The sequence below is a fragment of the Rhinopithecus bieti genome, unplaced genomic scaffold (genome assembly GCF_001698545.2).
Source record: "Rhinopithecus bieti isolate Rb0 unplaced genomic scaffold, ASM169854v2 scaffold_3615, whole genome shotgun sequence".
Taxonomy (NCBI): Eukaryota; Metazoa; Chordata; class Mammalia; order Primates; family Cercopithecidae; genus Rhinopithecus; species Rhinopithecus bieti.
This window is the reverse complement of record NW_016804369.1, coordinates 409,595-434,422: the sequence shown is the minus strand read 5'-3', so window position 1 is coordinate 434,422 and position 24,828 is coordinate 409,595. Positions and strand designations below refer to the sequence as shown.

General features: G+C 42.9%; 1 protein-coding gene across 1 annotated transcript in view; it reads right to left on the bottom strand.

Annotated features, from left to right (window-relative positions):
- Positions 1-24,828, bottom strand: part of GLT1D1 (glycosyltransferase 1 domain containing 1) — a 122,733-nt gene that overhangs the window by 59,364 nt on the left and 38,541 nt on the right. The window contains exons 5-7 of the mRNA XM_017867537.1: positions 14,019-14,055; positions 11,516-11,572; positions 409-504 (exon numbers count right to left, since the gene is read on the bottom strand). Coding sequence (XP_017723026.1) covers positions 409-504; positions 11,516-11,572; positions 14,019-14,055 — 190 coding nt within the window. The remainder of the gene's footprint in view (positions 1-408; positions 505-11,515; positions 11,573-14,018; positions 14,056-24,828) is intronic.

Below are 24,828 nucleotides of genomic sequence, written 5' to 3'. Positions count from 1 at the left end.
GCCCGGCTAGTTTTTTGTATTTTTTAGTAGAGACGGGGTTTCACGGTGTTAGCCAGGATGGTCTCGATCTCCTGACCTCGTGATCCACCCGTCTCGGCCTCTCAAAGTGCTGGGATTACAGGCTTGAGCCACCGCGCCCGGCCTAGTCTTATAATTATTTGCTATTGTTATGAATTTCTCAGAACCTGAGGGCACAGGACAGTGGAAAACTAAACGGAAATTCCTCCAAAGAGCTGCTGATCCCATACATTATTTTTCTGTCCTTTTCCAAAGTAACAATCTAGAAACAGTTCTGCTCATGTGCAAAGAATGAGGAAAGAAAACCCAGTGCCCTGAAGATGGAAATGCTGAGATGGGCGCCCACACGGAATTCCATACACAGTGGAGGAAGGTAGCCAGCAAACACACCTGAAAATGCATCCACCAGATAGAGAGGATCCTTAACTTGTCGAAGTCCACATATCAGAAGAAATATGTGCAAATTATCAGCACTTTGGTTAATCTCTGTAAGAGAAGAGTTCAGAATGTTTTCAGTGGGGAGGGCTCTGGATGCTGTAGCAGCCATGATATCATGGATGCACTCAGAAGTAGAGGCCTCTGACTTCGAGGCCAGCTGCTCCTACTCTTTTATTTTTGGAGACAGAGTCTTGCCCTGTCGTCCAGGCTGAGTGCAGTGGCGCAATCTCAGCTCGGCTCACTGCAACCTCCTCCTCCTCCTGGGTTCAAGTGATTCTCCTGCCTTAGCCTCCTGAGTAGCTGGGATTACAGGCCTCCGCCACCACACCCACTTAATTTTTGTATTTGTAGTAGAGATGGGGTTTTACCATTTTGGCCTGGCTGGTCTTGAACTCCTGACCTCAAGTGATCCTGGTGAACCACCATGCCCGGCCAAAAAGCCTCATTCTTAAGAATGAGAACAGAGGTTGCGGGGTCAGATTAGAGGGTACTGGTGTGAACGGGGCAGCGGGGAGAGTGGGAAACACGAAGTCTTCCCCGGCCCAGGCTTGGAAATCACATATCGCCACTGCCACTGACTCTATTGGCCATCGGAAGTCCCAGGCCAGCCAGGGTCTTGGGGTACAGAGATCCGTTCCACTTCTGGTGGGAAGGACTGCAAAGACTGTGGCCATCCACCACAAGCAGCCTTAGTGACAGATCCCCACCTGGGAAACAATGCTGCTTCTTTCTTTTGTCATATATAAACATATTTTTTTATTTTTATTTTTTACTTTTCCATATTTATTGAGTTATGATTGACAAAAATTATATGTATGTGAGGTGTACAATGTGATGGTTTGATATCTGTATACATTTTCTTTTTATACCTATGGAGATGTGTTTGTTTATTTTTTCTTCAACTTTTATTTTAAGTTCTGGGTACATGTGCAGGATGTGCATGTTTATTACATAGGTTAACAATGTGCCATGGTGGTTTGCTACACAGATTATCCAATCACTTAGGTGTTAAGCCCAAACATCCATTAGCTATTCTTCCTGATGGTTTCCCTCCTGCCACCCCCAATCCTCCAACAGGCCCTGGCGTGTCCTTCCCCCATGTGTCCATGTGTTCTTATCATTAAGCTACCATTTATAAGTGAGAACATGCAGTGTTTAGTTTTCTCTGCGTTAGTTTGCTGAGGATAATGGCTTCCAACTCCATCCATGTCCCTGCAAAGGACACGATCTCGTTCCTTTTTATGGCTGCATAGTATTCCATGATGTATACGTACCACATTTTCTTGATCCAGTCTATCATTGATGGGCATTTGGGTCGATTCCAGGACATGCATTCATTTAGGCGTGTGGATCTCTCTATGCATATATGAGTTCATGAGGACATTAATATATAAACCATTTTTCTAGTTTTATCAAGACATTAAACCTCCTATCCGGAATTGTATCTAAATCTTTTCTAGAATGTCTGGCTCCTATTTCAGTCATAGTTCAGTCAGTTCCCCCTTGCCTCATCCTTTTTCTTTGCAGCAGAGTGAAGTTGCATTTTACAGCCTGAGCTCAGCTCCATTTTCCCCACCAGAAATAATTAGTTTACAGCAAGGAAATTAATATAAAAGTAAGAGTAGGGGTGGGACGTGGTGGCTCATGCCTGTAACCCCAGCACTCTGGGAGCCCAAGGTGGGCAGATCACCTGAGGTCAAGTCTCACTCTGTCAACTAGGCTGGAGTGCAGTAGCACCATCTTGGCTCAATGCAACCTCCACCTCCCCGGTTCAAGCAATTCTCATCCCTCAGCCTCCCAAGTAGCTGGGATTACAGGCACATACCACCATGCCCAGCTAATTTTTGTATTTTTAGTACAGATGGGGTTTCGCCATGTTGGTCAGGCTGATCTCCAACTCCTGACCTCAAGTGATCCACCAAACTTGGCCTCCCAAAGTGTTAGGATTACAAGCATGAGCCACTGCTCCAGGCCAAGAATGAGGCTTTAGTCTGGAGACTCCCGGCTGCATGAGGCCCTGAACACATTATGAGCTCATGCATGACCCAGTGAGGGTTCAGCCCTCTGTAAAAGTCCAGGTGAGCCCAGCAGACACACATGAAGCAGCCCTCACAGGGCCAAACCCCAACATCAGGAGAAATGCAGGGGTGCTGCTTTCAGCTGGTACATCTTTTTTTTTTTAATGAGAAAATATGTTTAATTTTGTAATAAAAGTTTCTGAAAAAGAGGTGTAAATTTAGACACGTTTGCTTCACAGTCCAAATTTCCTATATTGCACCTGCTCTCTAAAGTGAGGGATCCTGGCCAGGCGCAGTGGCTCATGCCTGTAATCCCAACCTTGTGGGAGGCCGGGCGGGTGGATCACCTGAGGTCAGGAGTTCGAGACCAGCCTGACCAATGTGGCGAAACCCTGTCTCTACTAAAAATACAAAAATTAGCCAGGTGTGGTGTCGCGCACCTGTAATCCCAGCTACTGGGGAGGCTGAGGCAGAATTGCTCGAACCCAGGAGGCGGAGGTTCCAGCGAGTGGAGGTGGTGCCACTGCACTCCCAGCCTGGGTGACACTCCATCTCAAGAAAAAAAAAAAAAAAAAAAGAAAAGAAAAGAAAAGTGAGGGATCCAGACCAAGACATCTGCAGATAGAGGAAAAAGCTAAGCCTTATTAGCAAAGGACTTTGGAGGCATTAGAAGATCCATACCCCCCACCACAGAACAAATGGGAGCAGGTGGTACATCCTGAGGTGGCTTATTACAGCTCAGTACATGACGCATGCAATAGAAATTGCTAATACATTTAACACAAGCAGACCTAAAACTTCAGCATTTATAACCTGTATAATTGGCCATAAAATCATGCAGGTTCAAGGTTTTTTTCCCAGGACAGGCATTTGTCCATTATTTAATTCAAACACTTTCATTTTCTATATGCTATTCCAAATCCTGAACAGGAATACAACTAGTGTGAATATAATGGCTTATGGCGACACCAATACAATCACAAGAGCTTCAAAAAATTCATACGTAACTAGAGAAAATCTTTACCTAAATGTTAAGGTCGAGATGTTGCTCTTAGAAAAGCCTTGGAAAATGGTCACAGCCTCTGAATAAGCCGCTGACAATCTGCATTGCCAATTTTCATTGAAATATGTTGAGTTTTTAATATTTCCTTAAGACCCTTTTTTTTCTTTTTTTTTGAGATGGAGTCTCAGCCCATAGCCCAGGCTGGAGTGCAGTGGTGCGTTGCAACCTCTGCCTCCTGGGTTCAAGCCATTCTCCTGCCTCAGCTTCCCGAGCTGAGACTACAGGCACAGGTCACCATGCCCGGCTCCTTTTGGTATTTTTGGGAGAGACGAGGTTTCACCATGTTGTCCAGGCTGGGCTCGAACTCCTGACCTCAGGTGATCTACTGGCCTCATCCTCCCAAAGCACTGGGATTACAGGCATGAACCACCACACCTGGACCTTTCCTTAATATTCTAAGTATCCTCAAGCTAACTTTAGGAATGCAAACCTTAGTGAGTCCTTGTTTGACCAAAAGTCTAAGCTACATGCTACATGCAGAATTTTGAACTGGAGGGCAGAAGAATTTGAGGTTAGGCATTTGAATATGAGGTCAAGAGTCAAGCTATTCATTTTAATACATGATTTTTAAAAATGGAGAAAACTTTTCAAGATTGTGATGTCAGGAAGGAGAAACAGTCTGAGCCTACACTGCTAGGCAAGAGCCACTAACGAAGGCTAAAATTTGCAAGTGAAAGTTTGATGAGGATAGAGATTAAGAGCACCCTCTCAAAAATTACTTATTAATTACAAAGGAAATATAATGCCAGTACAGTACACGGAGAAACCAGGGGATAGCAGCTTAACTAAGGGAGGAAGCCTTAGCTCAGCACACATGGCTGGTGTATACACACACACACACACACACACACACACACACACCACACACACAGAGTTTACATAGTCAGAAAAAGAGCTCCGTTATTGGGACAAGCTGATGCTTTACATATTCAGATGTGATACACTGAGAAGAAGCAACGTCACTTCCATCACATTCTTGATGTGCACGAATATCTATTCACATACACAGCAGGAGGAGGAGGGAGAGAAGAAAGGTACAAGGAGAATCACAAATGTGCCAAAAAGAGGGGGAAAGTCGAGAATCGGTATGACCGAATTGGGAAAAAAAAGTAGATGCCAAACAAACCAACAATCTACAAAGATGGCATCCAGAGATGGTATTCAGAGCACTGTGCAAAGAACGCAGGTGACGTCAAGGTGAAGAGACTCTGTTTAATTCTTTATTTTTACTGTGTGAGAAGTATGAGTGATGGAAACCTATTTTGTTCCTGTACTCTGACACACTTAGCTACTGAGAACTCGAGGTTCTGAAGACACATTGGCATTTTGGTCACGTAGGCTGTAAACAAGTGGCCCTCCAACTACCCCTGTCCTGGGATCCTTTGGAAAGATGGCCCTGAGAAGAGAATAATCCATAAGGTACAATATTGATTTTCAGAGTTTTTTGACTATGACATACGGTAAGATAAACATATTGTGTTGCAACTCAGTCACACGAGATATATAAATACACACATACATAGACACAGAGTATTATATATGATTAAAAACATACTTCAGGCTGACTACATGCAAGCCACTTTGATGTTTTCTATTTGATTTCACTTCAATGTTTAAAAGTGCTGGTCCCTAAGGCCCCTGACAGCTTTAAGGTGGTATAAATTCTTAGCTTTTAACAAAGAACTATTAAATAAGGTTGGCCTGCTGATGCTCAGAGGCAAGGTACATACCTAACTAATTTTTTTAGTAAATTTTGTCTTCTCCTTTTAGCGCCAAACTTATTTTTATTACCTTTGCCTTTCCTCTAACGTCTAGTTTATCCATGAGTCAAGATTTGAACTCGTCACTTAACAAATGCACACATTTACACATCTTTCCGATAGAACCATTTCCTGGAGAACGGTATTTTTATCTTCAAAACAAAATGTGTTGTTTTCACGATCTGGCACATTGCTGCCAAAAGCTACATTCCACGTTGCTTCATCTCCCAAGTATGAGTCATGGGCGGGCTCAGGAACAGAAGCCCAATCCATGCTGAGGCAGTCTCTATGTCCTGTATTCCATTCTAGAAGTTGTCTTTATTATTTTCTTTTTTCTTTCTTTCTTGATAAAGTTTCACTTTTGCTGTCCAGGCTGGAGTGCAACGGCGCAATCTTGGCTCACTGCAACCTCTGCCTCCTGGGTTCAAGCAATTCTCCTGTCTCAGCCTCCCAGGTAGCTGGGATTACAGGCGTGCACCACCACACCTGGCTAATTTTTGTATTTTTAGTAGAGACAGGGTTTCACCATGTTGGTCAGGCTGGTCTTGAACTCCCGACCTCAAGTGATCCGCTGCCTCGGCCTCCCAAAGTGCTGGGATTACAGGTGTGTGCCACCATGCCCGGCCACTATCTTCATTATTTTTCACTTGTTATTACAAAAAAAAAAAAGTACTTCAGTTGAACACATTAGACTTACTAAATTACAGCTGAAAAAGCTGATTTGGGGGGCTGTGCAAGAATAAAGGCTTCTACTAACACTAGTTTTCCGAATGAAAAACAAGTGAGTTTTCTTAGGACTAGCCTGAGGAAGAAAAGTGCTACAATCTGAGTTAGGCAAATTTGAGTTTCCATTATAGAAATACAAATAGAGTTGACAGAGAGATAGAGATAGAGATGAAGAGAGAGAGAGAGAGAGAGAGAGAGAGAGAGAGAGAGAGAGAAATGAGCAATAAAACTAGAAATACAATAAAACAGAAATCAGAAAAAATAGGAAGGAGTTACCCAGTCAAATTTAAGCTTTCATACATTTTAGGTTTGATAGCCTGAAAGGAATCATGACTTTAGATTGTGTTGGTCGTTGGAATTTAAAGGCAAAACTCACAGAACATGGAATTATCACACTTAAAATGTATCTGGAAATGCACAGAAAAACTCAAAGACCAGGTAACTAATTTGATGTCTACACATCGATCTTTCAATCAGAATAGCTATTGCCAATATCGTGTGAAAAAATTGTAACAATGCCATTTACTACATTTAACCTGCTTTACTATATATTTGTTCTTAGTCCAACTGTTTGCATGTGATATAATGGTAAGCGTAAGAGGGGTTTAAGGTTTTAAATTAAGGAGACTTAGTAATTTGTTAGCTGGGGCTTAGAGATAGAATTGAGAATGGTCAGAAAACCTGTGACATGCCGGAAGAGGAGCATGCATCGTGACGCGGACATCAGACATTTAAGAAGCAAACCCTGGTGACTACTCAATTACTCAACTGTTTACATGCAGTGTTAAATGCGGCTCTTCCCACCCACTGCCCCTGATTTCAAGGTTAATAGTTGGTGAGAAGGCAGAGGGTATTTGATCACTAATAATCTCTACCAACTTCACTCTATCTTCTGTTTTCAGTGTCTGCAGCTCCAAGTGGGAGGGACAAATCACAGTCACAGGTTTCCAACGCTCCAGAGGCCAAGGGAAGATAAAGTAAGGATGATGAGGACGGCCCATCCCCAGAGCCTAAGAGATGACAAAGACAAATGACAGCACAAATGCGAACAGACGCCTGATCATAAAACCCAGAGACAGAGATTAATCCTACATCTACCCTTAAGCCATTATCTGCCACTGTCAGCTACCAGAGCCACAACCAGTCTCTCTAAGCCCATATATTCTGAATACATTTACAACTTCTAATTGCACACATTAAGATTAAGCAGCAGCCAAGTAGGTCTCCAGAGGAAAACGCTTTCTAAGGAGTGTTTAAAATCTCCTGGCTGTTCCCTTAATCATTCAATAGCAAGACCAACGAAACAGTCAACCCTGAGACTACGGAACGTGACGACAAATCATTCTCCTACTGGAAATTATGAATCTTAGTTACAATGCCATTGCGTCCTGTGATAGATTGAAGACAGACTAGCTTTACAGCAGGAAACTGAAAATGGGCCCCCTCGTTCTGAATAATGGGACATGTAACTGACATGACAAAGCAGCTGAGGTCGCATGGGTTCATCTGTAATACTGAGAACAACCATGCTAGCGTGGCTGAGATTGATGAGTACACTACGAAAATCATTTCTGATAAAATGCTTGGGAATTTTTTTTCAATAGAACTTAAAACTGACACATAGAGTATGTGGTAGAGGCTTTGTTTCAAGTCTTTTTTTGTTTCACTTTATTTTATTTTAAGTTCCGGGATACACGTGCAGGATGTCCAGGTTGATTGCACAGGTAAACGTGTGCCATGGTGGTTTGCTGCATCTATCATCCTATCACCTAGGTATCAAGCCCCGCATGCATTAGCTAGTTTTCCTGACGCTCTCCCGACGCCCCCACCCCCGCCCTCCCCTGACAGGCCCCAGTGTGTGTTGTTCCCTTCCCTGTGTCCATGTGTTCTCACTGTTCGGCTCCCACTTATAAGTGAGAACATGTGGTGTTTGGTTTTCTGTTCCTGCCTTAGTTTGCTGAGGATAATGGCTTCCAGCTTCATCCATGTTTCTGCAAAGGACATGATCTTGTTCCTTTTTATGGCTGCATAGTATTCCATGGTGTCTATGTACCACATTTTCTTTATCCAGTCTATCATTGATGGGCATTTGAGTTGATTCCATGTCTTTGCTATTGTGAATAGTGCTGCAATGAACATACACGTGCATGTATCTTTATAACAGAATGATCCTATTCCTCTGGGTATATACCCAGTAATGGGATTGCTGGGTCAAATGGTATCTTTGTGGAATTGCCACACTGTCTTCCAAAATGGTTGAACTAATTTACATTCCCACCAACAGGGTAAAAGCATTCTTATTTCTCCACAAGCTCGTCAGCATCTGTTGTTTCTTGGCTTCTTAATAATTGCCATCTGACTGACGTGTGATATTCTCATTGTGGTTTTGATTTGCATTTCTCTCATGATCAGTGGATGATGAACTTTTTTCATATGTTTTTTGGCTGTATGTATGTCTTCTTGTTTCAAGTCTTTAGCATGAAAACAGACTTGGGGCGTCTTTCTGTAGGCTGAGGGCAGAGAACTGATTTTGTATCTTCAGTCTTTTCTTAGAAGTTTGCAGCATGAGGCCAGGTGAGGTGGCTCATACCTATAATCCCAGCACTTTGGGAAGCTGAGGCAGATGGATTACTTGAGGTCAGGAGTTCAAGACCAGCCTGGCCAACATGGTGAAATCCCCCTCTCCAAAAATTACAGAAAATTAGCCGGGTGTGATGGGGCATGCCTGTAATCCTAGCTACTCGGGAGGCTGAGGCAGGAGAATCACTTGAACCTGGGAGGTGGAGGTTCAATGTAACAAGATTTTATAGAAATTGACAAGTTGAGCCCAAAATTTAAATTGATATGCAAAAAACCTAGAATAGCTAAAATAATTTTGAAACAAAGTTATTGACTAACACTACTTGGTTTCTAGACTTACTATTAACCTATAGCAACAAAACAGCATGGTATTGGAATAAAGACAGGCATAGATAGTGGAACGCCACATACAGTAAAATGACTTTCAACGAAGACACCAGAGCAATTCAATGGGCAAAGAAAAACATTTCTAATAAATGACACCAGAACCATCTGGATATTGTTAAGAAAGAAAAAAGAAAAAAAAAAAGATCCCTACCTCATACAACACACAAACAGTAATTTCAGATGGATTTATAATCCTAAATGAAAGAGCTACAGCACTAAAACTTCTAAAGACATTTAAAGAAGAAAGAAAAACATCTTTGTGACCTTAGGGTAGGTAAAGATTTTCTAGACAGGACTCAAAAGCACTAACCATCAAAGAAAAAGTTTGATAAACTAGACTTCAATAAAATTTAAACCTCTTCTGCTCTTCAAAAGACATGGTTAAGTAGGTGAAAATATAAGCCAGAGAACGGGAGAAAAATTAATGATATATTTATCTGACAAAAGGTTTGGACCTAGAATATAAGGAAGTTCTACAAACCAATAATTAAAAGACACACATACAATTGGCTAGACACTCACCAAACAAGATATATGAATGGCCAACGTGCACATAAAAAGGTGCTGAGCAGCCGGGCGCGGTGGCTCAAGCCTGTAATCCCAGCACTTTGGGAGGCCGAGACGGGCGGATCACGAGGTCAGGAGATCGAGACCATCCTGGCTAACACGGTGAAACCCCGTCTCTACTAAAAATACAAAAACTAGCCGGGCGAGGTGGCGGGCGCCTGTAGTCCCAGCTACTTGGGAGGCTGAGGCAGGAGAATGGCATAAACCCGGGAGGCGGAGCTTGCAGTGAGCTGAGATCCGGCCACTGCACTCCAGCCCGGGCGACAGAGCAAGACTCCACCTCAAAAAAAAAAAAAAAAAAAAAAAAAAGGTGCTGAGCAAAATTAATCATCGGGGAAATGAAACTTAGAAGAATGACAATGAGACACCATTTCATTATCTACCTAGAACAACTAAAATTGAAAAGACTGTCTACTCTACCGGTGGGCGAGAACGTGGAATAACTGAAGCTCTTGCCAGCTTCTGCGAAAGCGTAAGATGGCACACCTTGGAGAACTGTTTGGATATTTTTTTTATAATGTTAATCATATAGTCAAGCTATTTGACTATATGATTGGAAAAATTAGAGGCATTTATCCAAGAGAAGTGAAAACACAGGTCACTAAAAAACCTTGCACAAGCATATTCACAGTAAATGTATTTGTAATGGTTAAAAATGGAAAACAAGCTAAAAGTTCATCAATAGAAGAAGAGATAAACAATTTGTGATATATGGAATGGGACACACCATTCCAAAATAGAATACTAAGAAGAAAAGGACTACAGATACACACAATAGGGATAAATCTCAAAAACATTAGTTGAACAAAGAAAGCCAGATACAAAAAATTATTTAATGCATGACTCCACTTAGATGAAGTTCAAGAACAGGTAAAACTAATCTAAGATAAGAAAACCTAGACTAGGAGTCGCCTATAAAGAGACAGAAATTAAACATGGAAGAGGGCATGAGAGAACTTTCTTGACTGGTGGAAATGTTACCTGTCTTGATTAGGGTATTTGTCACATGGGTATACACATTTGTCAAACATTTACCTACTTTTGTACTTAAGATCTCTTCATTTCGCTATATAGAAACTTCAGATTTTTTTTAAAAAAAGGATGAGTTCACTCTATTCTACTGACATAATGAGCAAAGAAGGCAGGTTAGAGTAGTAAGTGAAGCTTGATTTTGTCTTTTAAAAATCATGATTTACATGTAAATTGTTGAGAAAGATTACATCAAACATTAATAGCCATTCCTTTTTGGTGATGAAATTTCAAGTGATTTACATTTTGTTGCATTTTGGCCAGGCCCGGTGGCTCATGCCTATAATCCCAGGACTTTGGGAGGCCGAGGTGGGTGGATCACCTGATCAGGAGTTCGAGACCAGCCTGGCCAATACGGCAAAACCCCGTCTCCATTAAAAATACAAAAATTAGCTGGGTGTGGTGGCACATGCCTATAGTCCCAGCTTCTTAGGAGGCTGAGGCAGGAGAATCGCTTGAACCCGGGAGGCAGAGGCTGCAGTGAGTCTAGATCACACCACTGCACTCCAGCCTGGGCAACAGAATGAGATTCCATCTCAAAAAGAAAAAAAAAAAAATGTGTTGCATATTCTGATATTTTCTCATTTTCCTACAAAGATAATTTAATTATGTGTATAATTAGTAAAGTAAAATAAAATGAACACATGAGGTTGTTATAAAGAACAAATGTCACAGGAAATGGTACTGAAAATTTGGGAAGCAGGTGCTAAAAACAGCATCAGAAAGGGCCGGAGCCCCTGTCTCTCTGGCTTTCTAGCCCTGCTGTTCCTCAAAAGGGTAAAACTACTCATGAAGTCACAGACAGAGGGAAATCAACCTTGTTCTCCCTGACAACCACTTTTTCAAAACCACACGAAGGTCACAAGCTCCTGAAAGTAACTGACAAGATGCACTTCCTCAAAATCCTCTAAGAAGACCTCATATCTCACCGGAGCGTTGAAGAAAGGTATTCCAGTTAAAAGCGGCGTTTGGTGTTGTTGCAATTCCTGGGTCAAAGAAACAAAAAAAGAGCAAATTCACTTTGATGCGATTGCTGAAATGCAACCAGTTATTTTGTGTTGAGGCTTATTATTATTATTACTGTAATTATTATCACTTTGAGGTGGAGTCTCGCTCTGTCGCCCAGGCTGCAGTGCAGTGCCACAGTGTCGGCTCACTGCAACCTCCTCCTCCCGGGTTGAAGCAATTCTCCTGCCTCAGCCTCCGGAGTAGCTGGGATTATAGGCACCCGCTGCTACACCCGGCTCATTTTTGTATTTTCAGTAGAGACAGGGTTTCGCCATGTTGACCAGGCTGGTCTCGAAACCCTGACCTCAAGTGGTCCACCCGCCTCAGCCTCCCAAAGTGCTGGGATTACAGGTGTGCACCGCCGTGCACGGCCCACTTGTGTTGAAGTTTAAATAATGGTACCAGCTGGTTTTTATAAAGCCACTTGATGCTCTGAGGGCGTCACTGAAGTCCCATGAATCCTTCAGCACGGGAGGGTTAAAAAGAGCCCACGGATTCTACACGAGAAAAGACCCACCCCTTTCAGCCCCAGGATCCATGACAGGCCCAAACTGGGTTAGACAAACCATGAGTTCCTTAAAAATGCCAGGAAGTCACAGGTTTCAAAAACACTGTGAACTAAGCTCCATGTGAAAATTATACCTCCCTTTAAAATCCTCACTCTCAACCCTCACCAACTCATGCCTGATGGTCTGTTGGCTATTACTTTCTCAGAGAGAGAAGTTACATTTAATTTTTGCTGAAAAAAAAAAACAAATATTTTACAATTTAGAAAATCCAGAGGCAATATCTAACACGTTATCTTGGTAACAGAAACATTTTGAAATTTTATAAAACGTAAGTAAATCAAGTCGTCTAACCACATCTAAAATCCACCTGCATAATCATTATTCACACTGAATGATACTGACAATGGCTATTTAACAAGTGTCCGCTTCAAGCCAGCCCTGGGCTCCGACTGCATGTAGGCACTTTCCATACTCCACTGTAGCCCTTAAAGGCCCACTGAGCAGACTGGTTCCTCCAGTTTATCCAGCTGGACACTGAGGTTCAAAGAGGTTAAACGGGCTTCAAAATGCACAGGGTGGAAGTGGTAGACGCTGTGTTCAAACCTACGCACTGCCTCAGAGCCCAGGTCTTTCCTGCTGCACCTGCTAAAAATGTCACTGAGGCCAGTGCAGCAAGGACAAGGTGATGACAGGATGGCATGCCTCACGAAGGTGCGCCTGAGCACCATGGAAGTCCTTGGGAGGCACGAACGCCTGGCCTCAGCGTCTGCACTTGTTCTAACCTGAGCTTGGGGCAAATTACACATTCTTCCAGGGATCTAGGCTTTCCATTATTTCTATCGTGTAGTACGGTGGTTTACAAACTCTGTTTAGAGAGGCCAGGCACAGTGGCTCACAGCTGGAATCCCAGCAATTCGGGAGGCCGAGGCAGGCGCATCACCTGAGGTCAGGAGTTCAAGATCAGCCTGGCCAACACGGTAAAATCCTGTCTCTACAAAATATACAAAAATTAGCTGGGCGTGCTGGGGGGGCACCTGTAATCCCAGCTACTCGAGAGGCTGAGGCAGGACAGTTGCTTGAACCCAGCAGGCAGAGGTTGAAGTGAACCAAGATTGTGCCACTGCACTCCAGCCTGGGCAACAGAAAGAGATTCCATCTCAAAAAAAAAACAAAAACAAAAACAAAAAACTGTGTTTAAACCTCAGAGGGTTTGATGAAGGGCTTTGGATGCCACCATAGGGGTAGGATTGGGCAGGGAGGAAGGGGGAGGATGAAGGGAGCAGAGTGCCAGGTCCCCCAACTCAAGTCAGCCAAAACAGAAGCCCCGCATTTGGTTTGGTTTGTTTTTTCCAAACATACTGCCGATGGAGTATATCATACTTCTACTGGTGGAAAATGTTAAGTGATCTGCATTTTAAATCATTATTTTATAATTTCTCCTATTTATCTTTTATTCTAATGTTAGAAAAATTATAACAATGTAGCCATTCTCAGGCAGATTGCTTGAGCCCAGGAGTTCAAGACCAATCTGGCAACACGGTGAAACCCCGTTTCTACAAGGAATACAAACACAATTGAGCTGGGCATGGTGGCTCACGCCTGTAGTCCCAGCTACTTGGGGGCTGAGACGCTAGAGAATCGCTTGAACCCAGGAGGCAGAGGTTGCAGTAAGCCGAGATCGCACGACTGCACCAGACCTTGTCTCAAAAAAGAAAAAAAAAAGTAGCCATTTCACTGATTATTTTTAAGTAAATCTCAGAAATCATATTATCTCCTTCATAAACATCTCAATATATGTCTCTTAAGGGTACAAACTTATCCTTTTAAATATATATATTTATCACATATAAATATACATCTATTTATTCATTCTCTATCCCTGTACATAAGTAAATAAATATTTGAAAATGCTTACCTTGACTCTGGACGTAGATCTTACCCTTAGCATGCGGCTTTTGAAAGGAGGGGAGAAAGAAAAGAGAAGTACATTGGAGAGTGCATGACAACTGCTTCTTAGAAATAAAATGAAGGTCATTAACAAAAAAAGCCATCCTGGAAAACATCACTGAGAGTCATCTACACAGCTGCTCACAGACTTACCACTCTCTAAGAGCAAAGCATTACTTCTGCTTTTAATAGGTTTTGCCATTAAAAATACAGCATCTATAAGGTAAGAAGCACACACAAAAAGAGTCTCTTAAATGAGGCCTAATGCAATTTTGCAATGTTACACTTGCTGTATTAGTGGAGACATTACTGAGGTTCAGCCAGAGAGCATGCCAGAGCCGGCCCAGCTGCAGCAGCTCCTGCCCCAGCGTGGAGGTGGAAGCCTGCGGAAGCATGGTATGACTTATGCAACCCTGAGGGGACGAGTACTTCCATCATCCCCAGAAAAAATGAAGAAAGGAGTAGGAGGAGAAGGAGGAGCTGCCAATACGTTGGGAAAGCAAAGACAGGCCCTAGGAGGCAGATCCTTCCAGGCAAGGGAGGACAGCGGAGGGAAAGTGTCTGGTAAGGGCCTCCCCAAAGGCCTCCCTGGCACCAAGGAAAAGGCGGCCCTTGCATGACTGGCTTGGGCATTTGTACCGAGATATCAACTTACTATTCCTTGCCGTGTTTGCTGGCAGAATGTCACAAAACTGCTGGAGAGAAATACAATCCACTTCTCCAGTTCATTTTGAAACAGTGGCAGGAATATTTTTAAGATGACGTTTAGATGGAAAGGTGGAGGCAGGAGCAGGGTGAGGCCCTCTCTGGAACAGCTGGTGGAGCAAGTCCATGCCAAGGATGCTTTCTCTCAAGTGATCAAAATAGGCTGTCATTTTGGTGAAAGAGTCCAAAAATGGATGTCTTTTTGTCATGTGACATAAGCCTCATCAATGCATACAATGACTGAACTAGCTAGATCCCTGGAGGTCACAGAAGGCACACCCCTGTCCTTTCTCAGTGTAGGGATACAGTGTGGTCTTTAGGGTACCAGGGAGCCCTCGGCACTGCATGGGGTATGCTGGTCCACGTTGGAAATTGTCCCCATGTTAGTTTTATATTTTGGGACACAAGCCAAGGGTGAAGCAGCCCTGCCAAGGGCAAGTCAATCAACAGGAAGGAGACTGGCCCTCCCCAAACCTGGAAAGGTTTGGCAGAGGCAGCATCCAGGCAGAAGGTAGGTGGCATGACCAGGCACAGTGGCTCACCCATAGAATCCCAGCACTTTGGGAGGCTGTGGCAGGCAAATCATTTGAGGTCAGGAGGTCAAGACCAGTCTGGGCAAAATGGTAAAACCCTGTCTCTACTAAAAATACAAAAAGTAGCCAGGTGTGGTGGCACACTCCTGTAGTCCCAGCTACTTGGGAGGCTGCGGCAGGAGAATCGCTTGAACCCGGGAGGCGGAGGTTGCAGTGAGCCAAGATTGCACCACTGCACTCCAGACTAAGTGACAGAGTGAGACTCTGCCTCAAAAATAAAAAATAAAAAAATAAAGAAGGTGGTGGGTCCACACAAGGCTTGGTGTGGCATTGGTTTTGTCCTTATCACATTTTGTATTTAACTACAGGAAAGCATCTCAAGCCTCCAGAAGTCTTGCCTCTGCTCCCCACTTAACCATGCAAGCGGATGTGCGTGGTGTTCCAAAAGCCCTTAAAATAGTAAATCTTCAAGAGAGAGTTTCAAAAACCTCTTCTCTACCAGTTAAAAAAGACATTAACTTTAATGAAAAAAAAAGGCTAATGGCACCCACTGAAATTAGAAATTGCAGTTCAGAGCCCTGAACTATTCCTTCTGCTGAATTATAATTTCCCTGAAAAGCTGGAAGAGCTGTTACTCGAGTGCAGTGGAGGCTCGGAGTGTTTTTTCCTGAAACAACCCTGTGTCCACAACACTCGCCTGGCAACGTCTTGAAGATGGATGGAAAAGCACTCACAACAGAACACCACGGCATGTAACTTTCAAGTTAATGTAAGTGTTTGACAATAACAGATTCAGCATAATCCTAGATAAATATAAGGGGAGGCAACATAAAGTTTCTGTCACTATTTTCATTGGAAATATGCTCTGCAATTAGCAATACATAAACTCAAAATGTTCCTGTCAAGAATCTCCTTTTCCACCAAAAAAAAAAAAAAAAAATTGAGTTAAACTTGTATCTCAGCTCTGTAAGCAGAAGGAATTGACTGAATGTGAAGATTTCTGGACTTATCTGCTGATCTTCCCACATCTCTGAGCATCGTTTTTCTAAAGTCAATTGAAAAGCATTTCATAAATGGTATTTTCCGATCTCATCCAGGCAAACAGAGGAAATTGAGTTGCAGTATAATGGAAGTCTAGACCTGAGTTATTTTTAATCATTGCAATAAAAGAAATCTGGCAAAAGCCAATTGGCTTATATTAATTTTGAAAAACATTTTCTATATGAAAATGTAACAAATACAAATTAGCTTTCTTTGCTCAATATTTATTATTGTTCTATCTGCCTTGAAATAACAAGAGTCAAAGTCCTGCCTTGCAGATAAGGTCTGCCTTGCAGATTAGGTCATCAGTGCACACAATGGCAAACACTGAGGTGTGTTTAGCAGCAACTGTTACCTCTTTGGCTCATTACTGGATATAAAAAGCCAGGATCCTATAGGATAGATACCTATAAATAGATGGACTTCTAACAGACCCAAGGGCTAACTGATGCCTCTTCATGCTGGAATAACATCAGCCAAAGAACTTCCCATTCTTTGACTACATATAACCCAGAGATTCACCTAAAATTAAACTTTCCGCAAATGGAAACTGCAATAGATTATTTTTGAAATATAGGCACAATTTTATGCTCTACAGATGGCAAAAATAAGTTTTGTTCTGAAATTATAATACAACTTCAGATTGTGGCTTTGTTAAAACTACTTCTAAAACGATTACAAATCGCTTAAAAGACATGATGGCCCATATACATAAAGTTACAAAATAGATTTATGCCACAAAACACTTAGAAACTGGGCACTTTTCAAGGTCACAGTGTCTTTTTTCCTCCCTCTACTCTTTTGCCTTAGAAATCTGTTATCGTGCATAAAAAAAGAAAATAATATTCAAAAGGAAGGGGAGGTGTGGGGAGATTCAGCCTTGCCACTGAACTCCTGCAATGGTACCCGACAAAGAACAATTTTCCTTTTCTTTTTTTACTAGGAAGTAATCATTTTCCTAGAAAAAAAAAAAAATGTCCAGACACTAACACTTCACAACATTGTAACAACAAAGAAAGAGGTTTTCTAGAGTTGGGATTCTGGAACATGAGGAAGAAGCGCGGGTGTCCTGCTTCATCACAGATGGATGGCACAGGTCAGAAATGGAAGACTGGCTGCAAAGCCAGTATCGAAACCCAGTGGAATGACGCTTGGACTTATGGTGTTTATTTTCCTTCCTGTTGTCCTCCCTGTCCCACAGAAACACCAGTCACCATACAGAGCCCAGTGGCACCTAGCGGAACTGCCAGTCTTCCCTTGGGTAGAACAATTTAAAAAAAAAAAAAAAGAATATGCATGGGTGAGATGAGAAACAAATGTTAAAACCAGTCACCATACAGAGCCCAGTGGCACCTAGCTGAACTGCCAGTCTTCCCTTGGGTAGATTAAAAAAAAAAAAAAAAAAGAATATACGTGGGTGAGATGAGAAACAAATGTTAAAACTAGACTGGGATAGGATTCTGTCAGGTCCAACATGAGCAGGCATAGAGATGAAATTAACAAAATCCAGCCAGGCGCAGGGACTCACATCGCTAATCCCAGCACTTTTGGAGGCTGCAGTGAGCTGAGATCGCGCCACTGCACTCCAGCGTGGAAGACAGAGCAACACTCGTCTAAAAAAAAAAAAAAAGTCAAATAATTTTTTAAAGAACAACCCATGACCCTTCACAAAATCAAAGGATGAGAGTGAGGCACCCAATCTAGTGGGGAGACGCAAGAAACAGGAACACCAACAGGAAATTTCCAGAGAAGATTTTCGTTTTTTAAAACAATTAAATGTATGGAGTAAACAACTCAGAAGGACTGTTCGTTTTATTCAGAAGATTCCCCTACCATGCTCTGCCTTGGCAATTTAATGAATTAGAAACAATTCTTGTGATGGTACCACACATTTGAGCCCCGGGTCATGGAAAAAGTAAACTCAAGATCTATGGTCTGGAATGGATGCATTTTTCATACTTTTAAGTTCCTTTAAAACTTCTCAATTCCCAGGGATCTCACATGGCGGGAAACAAAAAAAACCCACACAGACGTAAAGAACATTTGCAGTTCCATCCAGAAATCTCCAATGAAGGCTCAGCTTCATAGACGCTATTAAAAAGGATTAGCTTCCTGGGACATGATCCACGCCTGGGGCTTCTCCTGCAGAGGTGCGAGGGCTGGCCCAGAAACGAGGAATTCTAGAGGCAAAGCCCATGTGCTCAGTGCGTTTTTATGTTTCCAGGAGGGTGGAACTCTAATAACAGGTGTGGGCTGTGTAGTTTCAGCTGCTACCAAGATGACTTTCTGAGGTAATCAGACACAAAGCAATGGGCCATGCGGGAAGAGAGAGAAGTAATAAGTAGCTCATAAGACAACATGCTTCTACTGCAGACTTCAGGGATAAGTCGACACGCAGCTCATTCCGATTACGCCAGCGCTAACATCTGCGCTGACTTGTGGAGCTCACCTGTACAGGAACTGCACGTGTGACAGCCAGTGAGATCTGTCTTGCCTTCTATATTTTAATTTCCAAAAGAATTTTGATGAGTCAATGTACACAAAGTAAAATGACACTGTAGGTATTGCCTAATACAACAACTTCCAGAAGTTACTTTTCTTTAACAAGTGCCAAGGCAAAGTAGATAAATTAGGCCCCCAGAAGGTGGTAACTCAAAGTTTCCAGAAAAAGAAAAAAAAAAGGAAAACCTCACTCTAAAGATAACACCTGAAAACTTAGCTCCATGCTTGCAAAGCATATTGATGGGCCATTATGAATGGCACTGTGCTTTTTTTGTTGTTATTGAATTTGATAACTGCTTCAAGCAATATTTACTTAAACAGGATTTTAAAAATATAGCTCATATATAAATATTTGAATTTAGATTATATGTCCTCTTAGAAGAATGCTTATTAGGAAAAAAAGAGAGTGAAAACAGGCATGAGGGGTTTTGAACCCACTGGAGACATATTAAACCATAATCATTGCTTCTCCTGGTAGAAGCTTCCATTAAGATATACATTTAATTTGTTTGTGTGTTTTTTTTCTTTTGGTGAAATTTTACATTTTCTGGTGAAATGCTGATGAATTTAGACAAAGCACTCTAAACGTGGACTAGAACTAGAAGTACTCAAGTTTGCATCCTGAATATCTATTACATATTGTAACAAGAAATCAAAATCCTACATAAGATATTTTCAAACTTTCCACAACATATATCTCAGGATCAGAAATGTGAAGTGAATCAAATTCTTGGAAAGGTCAAATCAGTATCTTGAAAAGGTCACATCAGTATTATAATATCAGACACTGGCCAGCACAGAGGCTCACGCCTGTAATCCTAGCATTTTAGGAGGCTGACGCAGGGGAACTACTTGAGGCCAGGAGTTCAAGAGCAGCCTGGGCAACACAGTGAGACCTCATCTCTACAAAAAAAAAAAAAGTAAAAATTTCAGCCAGGTGTGGTGGCATGGGCCTGTAGTCCCAGCTACTCAGGAGGCTGAGGGGAGAGGATCGTTTGAGCCCACAAGTTTGGGGATGCAGTGAGCCATGATCATGCCCCTGTGCTCCACCCAGCCTGGGCAACAGAGTGAGACCCCTTTAATAAAGAAAAAAAAAAAAAAACACTTAAAAGATATATTGTAATATCACAAACCAACACAGTAATGCCATATCCCAAACCATGACCTACGTTGATCACGTGCGTTAGGCATTAACAGCGTAGCATGCTGACCTGGTGAGGAGCCCACTAGGATTGTATATTTTACAAAGTAGGTACAATGTCAAATTAAGGCTGATATAAACACACTAAAAAATAACGACCTGAGCATAAACAAAGGCATTTCAAATTAAAAGAGATAAAACCATCTTTATTGAAATACAGTCAAACTAATTTGTGAAGGGTCAGTCAGAGACAGGTAGCTCCCAAGACAACATTTCTGTAAGAGCACCCCTGGGGGCTGAAGTTCACTCACGGGTTACAAACGAACCCTCATTTGGCACATGTCTGTTCATGTGTCCTCCATGATCAGATACCGTGTGAGTAAGTGATTCAGAAATCCTGAAACAGAGCTGCCTTGAGCACACAACAGCCCCCGCCACAGGCGGCTGATCCAGGGCACCTGTAAAGCAGCCGGTTTGAATTAAGATGTGCTGTGAGTGTAAAATACACTCCAGATTTCAAAGACTTCATACAAAAAAAAAGGTAAAATATGTCACTAGTAACTTTCATATTGATGACATGTTGAGATCATGTTTTGGAGTATAGTGAGTGTGTACTAGGAAATTTGACCTTGACCAAAGAGAGGCATGATCTGCCCCCTTACCTTCTGGGAAACGGCGTAAGTGTTATGATACCTGACAGCAGAGTGTTTGTTTAGGGTGGGAAATGGGCCAGGCGCAGTGGCTCAAGCCTGTAATTCCAGCATTTTGGGAGGCTGAGGTGGGCAGATCACTTGAGGTCAGGAGTTAGAGACCAGCCTGGCCAACATGGTGAAACCCAGTCTCTATTAAAAATATAAAAATTAGCCGGGCATGGTGGCAGTCACCTGTAATCCCAGAACTTTGGGAGCCCAAGGTGAGTAGATCGCCTGAGGTTGGGAGTTCAAGACCAGCCTGACCAACATGGTAAAACCCCATCTCTATTCAAAATACAAAAATCAGCTGGGTGTGGTGATCCACCAAGCACCTATAATCCCAGCTACTTGGGAGGCTGAGGCAGGAGAATTGCTTGAACCCGGGAGGCAGAGGTTGCAGTGAGCCGAAATCATCTTCCTGCCCTCTAGCCTGAGACTTTTTCTAAAAAAAAAAAAAAAAAAAAAAAAAAAGACTGTTTTCATGCTTTAACCATCACCTGGACACCAGTGACTCACACGTCTGTGTCCCTAATTGTGCCTTCCTCTAAGGACAGTCCCACATTCTCAGCTCCATTCCCCTCTGAGTCCAATATTTGTTTCTAATTCAATACATCTGGAATTAAATGATTCAGTTCCTCTCCTTTTCCCCATCCAAATTCTTTTCCATGATCTCTTCCAAACTGTACTGATAAAAACGTTAGGTTGTATGAACATTCTTAAACCCTTCTTTATTTCTTCCTTACTGACTGTGGTCTGCCAATATAAAAGTTATCTGTACCATGGTGTTTATGTTTTTTAAAAAAAGTCTTTATCGAAGTACATTTACAGGTAAAATGGCACCTAATTATAGGTGAAACGACATGATACTTGTGATTTTCCAAATTATTCTAGAAAACATTGTATGTGTGTGTGTAGGTGAGTATAAGTGTGTGTGTGTATTCAGGAGGAAGTCGAGTAAGAATCGAGGAATGGTAAACTGGGTGGTGGGCACCTAAGGGCTCACTCTACTATTCTTGCTACTTTTATGTATGCCCAAAAATTTCTTTAATAAAAAGTTCTGGCCGGGTGCGGTGCCTCATGCCTGTAATCCCAGCACCTTGGGAGGCCAAGGCGAGTGGATCACGAGGTCAGGGGTGTGAGACCAGCTTGGCCAACATGGTGAAACCTGGTCTCTAATAAAAATACAAAAATTAGCTGGGCATGATGGTGGGCGCCTGTAATCCCAGCTATTCAGGAGGCTGAGGCAGGAGAATAGTTTGAACCTGGGAGGTGAAGGTTGCAGTGAGCCTAGACTGCGCCACTGCACTCCAGCTTGGGTGACAGAGCAAGACTCTTAACTCAAAAAAAAAAAAAGTTCTGCCTGAGCGCAATGGCTCATGCCTCTAATTCCAGCACTTTGGGAGGCCAAGATGGGTGGATCACAAGGTCAGGAGTTCGAGACCAGCCTGCCAACATGGTGAAACCCCCATATCTACTAAAAATACAAAGAAAATTAGCCGGGTGTGGTGGCGCACACCTGTAATCCCAGCTACTCGAGAGGCTGAACCGGGAGAATAGCTTGAAGTCGGGAGGCAGAGGTTGCAGTGAGCTACTGCACGACTGCAATTCACCCTGAGTAAAAGAGCAAGATTCCATCTCAAAAAAAACAAAACATAAATAAATAAATAAGAAGGTGCTAAAGGAGGAGTCATTCCTAATCAATCAATTTAATGCATATTCATTGGGCATGAGACAGCATACTCTTCTCCAGGGATGCACGAGTGACTATATCATGTCCCTTCCTCAAGAAGCTCACCGCTTGAGAAGCACAGGGAAGGAAATAAAACAGGTTACACTCGTTAGAGACAAGCAGGAAGTGTGGCAGATGGTAACAGAGACCATCGATTCTTCCCCTCCCTGCATCCGCACCCTTTTAATAAGGCAGCATTAAAGATCTTCTCATTAGGAGGTAGGGACGGTATCTCCACCCATTGAGTTGCTTTGGTCAATGGGAAGGAGGCAAGCCTATCACAGGCCGAGGCCTGGAATGTGCTTGTGGGTTGGGGCCTGTTCTCTCCTCCTGCTGAGCCTAAAACAGGATGACAGACACCGTGGAGACAGGCCTCAGGGGTCCCCACCATCCCAGCTAAGGTCCAGGCATGGAAGTGAGGCCACCCTGTGTGTTTAAGGCAACTGGTTTGTTAAGCAGCAAAAGGTAACTGACAGAGGAAGGGAACTCATCTATGCCAGTTCTGGAGGGTCAAGGAAGGATTTGTGGTGGAGGATGACATTGAAGGCTGACAAGTTAGAGAAAAGGGCAGTGAATTCATGGAGAAGGAGCATGCTTCCACAGGTAAAATATTTCTTTTTTTTTTTTTTTATGAGACAGAGTCTTGCAGTGGCTCCATCTCTGCTCACTTCAACCTTGGCCTCCTGGGTTCAAGCAATTCTCTTGCCTCAGCCTCCTGAGTAGCTGGGACTACAGGTGCACATCACCATGCCCAGCTAATTTTCTGTGTTTTCAGTAGAGACAGGGTTTCGTCATGCTGGCCAGGCTGGTCTTGAACTCTTGACCTCCGGTGATCCACCCACCTCAGCCTCCCAAAGTGCTGGGATTAGAGGTGTGAGCCAGCACGCCTGGCAATTATTTCTTTAATATCTGTCTTAACCAACACAGTTGGGTTCCCATGTTTGCTGTTTCATTTAATGTGTTGCAACATGTTGTTCTGGTTGAGGTTTATAAAGAACATCCTACATCTTGCAGACAGGTAGTAGGAAAAGAAACAGTATTTTGACAGCCTTTCACACCACTGTAGACATCATTCTTGCACGCTGGACCCAAACTCAACAAGTGGCAATTTCTTAAAGTTTAGCTGCATTAGGGAACGTTTTATATTCAGTTATATTAAAGTCTATTAGCCTACCTGGTACTTTGAACTGATCTTTCACCTATACCTGATTCTATAGGTCACATATCGGTCATTTAAAACATACTGGCTCACCGAGTCATGCAGATCTTTCAAATGTTTTTTTTTTTTTTTTTTTGACGGAGTCTTGCTCTGTCGCCCAGGCTGGAGTGCAGTGGCCGGATCTCAGCTCACTGCAAGCTCCACCTCCCGGGTTCACGCCATTCTCCTGCCTCAGCCTCCCGAGTAGCTGGGACTACAGGCGCCCGCCACCTCGCCTGGCTAGTTTTTTGTATTTTTTAGTAGAGACGGGGTTTCACTGGGTTAGCCAGGATGGTCTCGATCTCCTGACCTCGTGATCCGCCCATCTCGGCCTCCCAAAGTGCTGGGATTACAGGCTTGAGCCACCGCGCCCGGCCAGATCTTTCAAATGTTTAAACATTTCATTATACAACATTCAAAAAAGTCACATTCGTTAGTATAACCACCGATCTCATCAGGAAAGCCTTCAGATATTGGGAAACCAACAACCTCATGCTGGCTTTCCAAAATTATAATCTTTACTTGAAAATTCAAATTTGGCCATACACAGTGGCTCGTGCCTGTCATCTCAGCATTTTGGGAGGCCGAGGTGGAAGGATGGCTTGAGCTCAGGTGTTCGAGGCTCCAGTATGCCGTGATTGCACCATTGTACTCCAGCCTGGTTAACAGAGTGAGAGCCTATCTCTTAACAAAAAAAAAAAAAAAAAAAAAAAAAGAGGGACTGGGCACTGTGGCTCACACCTGTAATCCCAGCACTTTGGGAAGCCAAGACAGGCAGATCACAAGGTCAGGAGTGTGAAACCAGCCTGGCCAACATGGTGAAATCCCATCTCTACTAAAATACAAAATTAGCTAGGCGTGGTGGTGGGCACCTGTAATCCCGGCTACTCGGGAGGCTGAGGCAGGAGGATAACTTGAACCCGGGAGGCAGAGGTTGCAGTGAGCGGAGATTGCACCACTGCACTCCAGCGTGGGCAACAGAGTGAGACTCCATCTCGGAAAAAAAAAAAAAAAAAAAAGAGGAGAGAGAAAAGGTCGGGTGCGGTGGCTCACGCCTGTCATCCCAGCACTTTGGGAGGCCGAGGAGGGCAGATCACTTGAGGTCAGGAGTTCAAGACTAGCTTGGCCAAGAAGGCAAAACCCCGTCTCTACTAAAAAAACCGTAACAACATGTATTCAAAGGTTAATATTTGAAAAGCTAATAATTTGTATTTTTTCATCAAGGACATTTTTAAGT